At 44.6% G+C, this 7,236-nt stretch overlaps 1 protein-coding gene across 1 annotated transcript; it reads left to right on the forward strand.

Annotated features, from left to right (window-relative positions):
• The first annotated feature begins 589 nt into the window (after positions 1-589).
• LOC143855410 (uncharacterized) lies at positions 590-6,885 on the forward strand. The gene is made up of 8 exons (XM_077365527.1): positions 590-3,611; positions 3,846-4,157; positions 4,584-4,663; positions 4,772-4,840; positions 5,249-5,335; positions 5,420-5,922; positions 6,151-6,511; positions 6,868-6,885. Exons 1-8 carry the CDS (start codon positions 590-592, stop codon positions 6,883-6,885), a joined length of 4,452 nt encoding a protein of 1,483 aa, XP_077221642.1.
• The last annotated feature ends 351 nt before the right edge of the window (positions 6,886-7,236 follow it).

Here is a 7,236-nt window from a genome sequence, read left to right on the forward strand (position 1 = left end):
TTTATCAGATCACGGGAAATCCATGTCCTCCCGAATTTATTGTCCCTCCTCCTTGCGAAAAGCTTACCCCCGGTCTCATAAAGTCTATTGTTGCTACTTGGGGAAACAAGATTACTGATAAGAGATTTGCCTTAATATCTAAGGTTCGATGTGGGGAATTGCCAGGAAAGCTCGTGGGCAAGAGAGCTCGGATCGAAGAGCTTTGAAGATTCCTTTTCATGAAATTGTCATTTTAATTTCTTCAAATTTCATTGTAAATGGTTACTTTCATCCAATTGTTAACAAAGACTAATGTTTTGATTGTAACTACATTTTGACTATTGATCAATGGAATAGCATTTATGTCTTTCTCTTATCTTATTTGGTACAGAATACTTTATCTAATTGCTTATCGTTTTAATTTAGTATGTTAATTTCCAATTCAGGATTCTAAAATCGAGCAAACATCGCTCCCTCAGGTGTCAGTCAACCTGCGTGGTCTAGACAGTCAACCACGTCTAGGCTCATTCGTCAATTTGAACCGCTAACCTTACCTGAGCAATCTGCATCCTCTTTATCTGAATCATCTGAATCTCTAGAATCTGTCCAAATGGCTGAACCCAATGATGCGCTAACTAAAATTCAAGAGATGATGGTGAATCTTACCCGGGATATGGCCTTTATGAAAGAAGAGATGGCCCAAATGAAAGCCCAGTCTATTGAAAAGGTCTCTACTTCTAGAGCACCTGCAGTTCAACCCCCTCCCGCTATACCGGCAAATCCGAGCCCTGCAAATTTGAACCATCCTTTCATTTCACCAGTAGACGTCGACCTAGAAGAGGGGCAGTACGCTGAAGAATATTGCATTCCAGATGTGGCCCGGTATAATAAGGAAAAGCAGGTAGCTGATCAATTGGAGAAGCTGACAAAAGAAATGGAAAGCTTGAAGCATCAAGGCCCAAGGCAGTTCGATATATCTGAGCTGATAATGTCTCCGGGAGTCACCTTGCCCCCTAAATTCAAAACCCCCGATTATGACAAATATGATGGGACTGGATGTCCCCGGAATCATATGAGGTGGTTTATTGAGATGTCGCAGCAGTGTGGGCTATCTCCTGAGCAAATGGCCAGGGTCTTTCCAATGTCTCTTACTGGGGTGGCGAAGAAGTGGTTTCTGCGTCGGAAACCCGAAGAGGTGAAGACCTTACAAAGCATCTCCAACAAATTTGTAGAGCAGTTTTCTATGGAAGAAGGGATAGAGGTTACCAAGAGGGATCTCAAGCAGTTAAAGCAAGGTCCTCTGGAGACCTTTACCTTTTTCATCCGTCGTTGGCGTCGAAAGTCTGCCCAGCTGAGCGAGAGGCTATCAGAAGAAGATCAGATCAAGCTGGTGATCAAGGGTTTGTCGCCGCAGTATTTCCATTTTATGTCCCCTCAGCATTACACCGATTTTGACCATCTGATTAAGACTGGGACGAGGACTGAGGATGCAATAGCTAAGGGTCTGAGGGCCAGACTTCCATCAGACATCAGGGAAGGAAAGAGACCCGTGGTCGTACAGAAAGAAGTTGACCACGTAAACCATGATCGCCCAGCGGCCAGGACTGTAACAGAGGTGGCGAGACCAGTGCCAGCCCCGTTAGAGCAGAAACCTCAGAGGCACTTTGATCCCTTACCATACCCTTTACCTCTGATTCTGAAAAAATTGATAAGGGATAAGAAAATCAGACTACCTGATATTAGGCCAATACCTAATCCGTTACCCCCATATTGGAGAGCAGACCAGTATTGTGAATACCACAGAAATTCGGGTCACCTCACTGAAAGATGTCTGGCCTTAAAGCATGCGCTCCAGACTATGTTAGAGAACGGAAAGCTTGAGGTGGAAAGGCCCAATGTAACTCGGAATCCCCTTCCCAATCATCGTACAATTCCTCCTCCTGTAGCGAATGCCATTTTTGTCGAGGAGCCGGTTCTTGATCCATCCATTCTCATTTGCGCAATCACTCCTGATGAACCTTATATTCTAAGATTTGATCCTGAAGAGATCGAGGAGATGGAAAGGGAAAGGTCTTATGCCCTCTGGAGGGGGAGCACCAGTTTGGCAGAGACATCCTCTCCATGCGTCCTTCGATGTGAGGATGTTGAGGCAGAAAACGAAACGCCTTATGTTCTAAGGATGAGTGATTTTGAAGAAGAGGAGGCAATTGAAGCTCCATATGTTCTGAGAATGGATGCAGATGATTTGCTTCTGTTAGAAGATCAGTGTGACGAGCTTCGTCACGTTACCAGGGGTGGCCGTGTGTTCAAGCCCGCGGAATTGAGAGCAGAAAACCCTGCAGAAGCAGTGAGAGCAGCCGAGAATCAGGGGCAGAATAGGCCGAGTGCAGATGAGGAAGAAGATAATTTGTTGAAGCAGCTGAAGAAGACCCAAGCAAACGTTTCTATTTGGGGTCTACTTATGTCTTCGTCTAGGCACAGGAAAGTCGTACTCAAGGAGTTGAATGCTGCTCAGGTGCCAACTGAGATCACTCCCGATGAGTTAGTAAGCCTAGTCGCTGTAACTAGGACTTCCAAGGTAATATCTTTCACAGACGATGATTTACCTCCTGAAGGGAGTGACCATGCTCTTTCACTCAAAATTACCGTGATCTGCAACAAGAAAAGGGTACCCGAAGTACTGGTCGACAATGGGTCCGCTCTGAATATCTGTCCTCTGAGTACTGCTGCGACTTTGGGCTTTGGACCTGGAGATTTTATTCCCTCAGAGCAGGGTATATTAGCATATGATGGCACCCGGCGAGATGTCATCGGAACCCTGGCCACTGAAATTCAGATTGGGGGAGAAGACTTTGACATCGAATTTCAAGTATTGGACATTAAAGCTTCTTTCTTGCTGTTATTGGGTCGACCTTGGCTGCATAAGGTCGGAGTTATCCCTTCTACCCTTCATCAAAAGTTGAAGTTTGTTCATAACAACATGGTAGTGACTGTGAAGGGTGACCCAGATTTAGAAATTGGACAGATTTCGCAGGAGCTCGTAGTTGGGAAAGAAGCCGATGTCAGCTTGACAGGTTTTTCACTAGAGGTGTCGGTCATATCCATGAAAGAAGCCATGGGCGAAGAAGTTTTCTTCTTGACTAGCACCAACTCGAATGTGGTCAGGATGATCCGTAAACAGGGTTATATTCCAGGCGCAGGGCTGGGCAAATATCATCAAGGCCCTACTGAGTGGCCTGTGTTCAGAACTTTCAATGGTCTCTTTGGCCTGGGATATGAGCCGACCGAGCAGGAGGTCAAGGAAATGAAAAGATACATGCTGAAATGGGCCGGGTGCCGCCGCCGGGGACTAGAATTGCCTATGGGGCCAATCAGTCTGATCAGAAACGGCGTTTTCAGAAAAGAGGGGGCAGATTTTCCATTTTGCGGGTTTGCTGAGCCGTGGACCGATGATGTGACAGGGCAGAGGTTTCCAGGTTTCGAAATTTTCTTTAACATAGAGTTATCAGAAGCGCCAATGAGTGCGCAGATTACTGAGGCAGCACCGAAAACTGATTGGGCCGATGTTTTAGAGCCGGGCTGTCTGAATGGCATGTTTCAGATTGAATATCCAATGGCAGCAGTGGTTGGCAGTGAGACCGAAGCGTCAGAGGTGGCAGTGATAGGCAGAGATGCATTCATTCTGAACCCCGCAGAGTTAATCACCCCAGCCGAGGGACCCTTGACCAACTAGACCTCCCAGGTTTTACCTCGAGTAGTCTTTCAGTATAGTCCCGTTTCCTCAAAAGAGTCAGTAGTCTCTAAGTATACGTCTACTTCCCAGTCTGATATTGAGTTTGTTTATTCTAACGATTCTTTTGATGCAGGTACCGTAGAAGTTGGATCTGGTTCCGGAGTCGGTGACAAGTCTCTTTCTAATAAGGTCGAGTCCAAGAGTGCTTTAGATGATGAGTTTATTTCTTCAACTGCACATATGCCAGAGTTGGCTGAGTTCAATGTTGAGTTGTCTGTTGAGTCTGTGAATACATCGTTAGAGTCCAATACAATGCCTGCTGTGGGCTATTCCATTCTTGATGTAACCAATACTATGAATGAAATGAAAGACTCTTTTACATACATTCCTGTTTCTGTTTCTCCTGTTTCCATTTCAAGTACTGAATCTGCTCTTAAAACTGATAGTATTAATAATGATAATCAAGATTCCTCCTCTGACGAGGATGCCGACGAAACTCCCCTTGAAATCAAACATATGATTCAACAAGAGGAGAGTCGCCGAGCAAGACCGCTCGAAGAGGAAATTGAAACCGTAAATATTGGTGACGAAACCTTAATTCGGGAAATACGAATTGGCAAAACTTTATCTCCCGAAGAGCGTGAGGAGTTAATCACTTTACTTAAGGAGTTCAAGGAGGTCTTTGCTTGGTCTTATGATGACATGCCGGGATTGAGCGAAGACATTGTCCAGCATCGGTTGCCTTTAATCCTTGGCGCGAAGCCAAAGAAGCAAAAACTCCGAAAACTTAAAACAGAATGGGAGTTAAAAGTTCATGACGAAGTTAAAAAGCTATTAGAAGTAAAATTCATTCAAGTTGTTGAATATCCAGAATGGCTAGCGAATATAGTGCCGGTGCCCAAAAAGGACGGAAAGGTCAGGATGTGTGTGGACTTCAGGGACCTCAACAAGGCGAGTCCGAAGGACGATTTCCCGCTTCCGAACATTGATCTTCTGGTGGACAATACAGCTGGTCACGCTCTGTTATCTTTTATGGATGGGTTTTCGGGATACAATCAGATTAAGATGGCACCGGAAGATATGATCAAGACAGCGTTTACTACTCAGTGGGGAACTTACTGTTACAGAGTAATGCCTTTTGGGTTGAAGAATGCAGGCGCTACTTATCAGAGAGCTGCGACTGCTCTTCTTCATGATATGATCCACAAAGAAGTCGAAGTCTATGTAGATGATATGATCGTCAAGGGAAAGACTCGGCCGGAGCATACTGTCTCTTTAAGAAAATTCTTTGAAAGAATCAGACAGTATCAGCTTCGTCTGAACCCTACCAAGTGTGTATTCGGGGTTACTTCAGGAAAGCTACTGGGATTCATGGTGAGCGAAAGGGGAATTGAAGTAGATCCTCAGAAAATCAAAGCGATTCAGGAGATGGAACCGCCGAAGACCGAAAAGCAGATCTGAGGTTTTCTCGGAAAAGTTCAGTATCTGAGACGGTTTATAGCTCATCTGACTATGACCTGTGAGCCTATTTTCAAGCTTCTGAAGAAGAATTCATCGAAGAAATGGACCGAAGAATGCCAGGTGGCTTTTGAAAAGATTAAGCAGTGTTTGTCCTTACCTCCGGTATTATCCCCGGTCATCCTGGGTCAGCCATTATTGTTGTATTTGTCCATCACGGATACGGCGATGGGTTGTATGCTTGCTCAGCAAGATTCAGGGTCTAAGAAGGAGAGGCCTGTATACTACATCAGCAAGAAGATGCTAGAATACGAGGTGAAGTATACAATCTTAGAGAAGACCTGTCTAGCATTAGTTTGGGCAACTCAGAGGCTCAGACATTATTTGTTATCAAGCAAGGTACTTCTGCTTTCACGGATGGATCCGTTGAAGTACTTGTTTGAGAAGCCTGCTCTTACGGGAAGGACCGCAAGGTGGTTATTATTGTTATCTGAGTTCGACATTACTTATGTCACTCAAAAATCTGTTAAAGGGCGGGTCATCGCAGAGCATTTAGCTGATTCCCCTGTGGAAGAGAGCGCATTCCTGAAGGCTGAATTTCCTGATGAAGAGATTATGGATATTGAAGAAGATACTCCAAATACCAGATGGACAATGTACTTTGATGGTGCAGTCAACAACCAGGGTCAGGGAATAGGAGCAGTACTCGTATCCCCTCAGAAGGAGTATATTCCTATATCTATCAAGTTGCAGTTTGAGTGCACCAACAACATGGCGGAGTATGAAGCTTGTATTTCCGGACTGGAGGCAGCCTTAGCTTTGCAGATTCAAGACATTGATGTGTTTGGAGATTCCATCTTGATCATTTACCAGACTAATGGAAAATGGAAGACTCGGGAAGATAGATTGATCCCGTATAATGCATATCTCGAATCTTTGGTCCAGAAGTTCAGGAGTATTACATTTACTCACTTGTACAGAACAAAGAATCATTTTGCTGATGCTTTGGCTACACTGGCTTCTATGTTAGACATTTCAGCAACAATGGAGGTCCAGCCACTTACAGTGCGACTGCAATGGGAGCCAGCGCATGTGAACGTTATCGAAATAGCAGCCAGGTGTCCAGATGGAAAGCCCTGGTATACAGACATCAGGAATCTCATATCCGGTGAAGGGCATCCACCTGGGGCTTCTGGGAAAGAGCGCAAAACGCTTCAGAAATTAGCTGCCAATTTTGTTATTTGTGGTGATCAGTTATATCGCAGATCCTTTGATGGAATCCAACTTTTGTGTGTTGATGAAGACAAAGCAGTTGAGCTTATCGAGCAGACCCATGAGGGAGTTTGTGGACCTCATATGAATGGGAAAATGTTGTCAAGAAAGATTTTGAGACTTGGATTCTATTGGCCCACAATGGAAGCAGACTGCTTCGCATTTGTGAAGAAATGCCATAAGTGTCAAGTCTATGCAAATCTTATTCATGTACCTCCTTCGGAGTTGCACTCCATGACTTCTCCATGGCCGTTTTCAGTATGGGGAATTGACATAATTGGGAAGGTTCATCCAAAGTCTTCGAGCGGGCATGAATACATTTTGGTCGCAATTGATTACTTTACGAAATGGATTGAAGCCGCTTCGTATGCTTCCATTACTTCGAATACAGTTGCAAAGTTCATCCGTGCAAACATTATTTGCAGATATGGGGTACCTCATGAGTTAATCTCGGATAATGGTTCTCACTTCAAGAAGGAAGTAGCGCACTTGTGCGTAGAGTTTAAAATAAAGCATCACAAGTCGTCTCCTTATAGGCCGCAGACGAATGGAGCCGTTGAAGCAGCAAACAAGAATATCAAGGTAATCATCAGTAAGATGACAGAAACTTACAAAGATTGGTCAAACAAGCTTCCTTATGCTTTGTGGGCTTACAGGACGTCGATCAGATCTTCTACAGGTGTCACTCCGTATTCTTTAGTGTATGGAATGGAAGCAGTTTTGCCTGTTGAACTGAGAATCCCATCCCTAAGAGTGATGATAGAGGCAAGCTTGCCAGAATCTGAATGGGCGAA

The sequence above is a fragment of the Tasmannia lanceolata genome, unplaced genomic scaffold (genome assembly GCF_043159265.1).
Source record: "Tasmannia lanceolata isolate RefF3 unplaced genomic scaffold, GAP_Taslan_0.1 ptg000021l, whole genome shotgun sequence".
NCBI classification, from domain to species: Eukaryota; Viridiplantae; Streptophyta; class Magnoliopsida; order Canellales; family Winteraceae; genus Tasmannia; species Tasmannia lanceolata.

Excerpts from the sequence above, each read along its gene's own strand:
- LOC143855410 (XM_077365527.1), top strand. The coding sequence starts at position 590 with ATGGCTGAACCCAATGATGCGCTAACTAAAATTCAAGAGATGATGGTG. Across the intron at positions 4,841-5,248 it reads GGGGAACTTACTGTTACAGA|CTTCTGAAGAAGAATTCATC; the intron begins GTAATGCCTTTT and ends CCTATTTTCAAG. Across the intron at positions 5,923-6,150 it reads CCTATATCTATCAAGTTGCA|AACAAAGAATCATTTTGCTG; the intron begins GTTTGAGTGCAC and ends TCACTTGTACAG.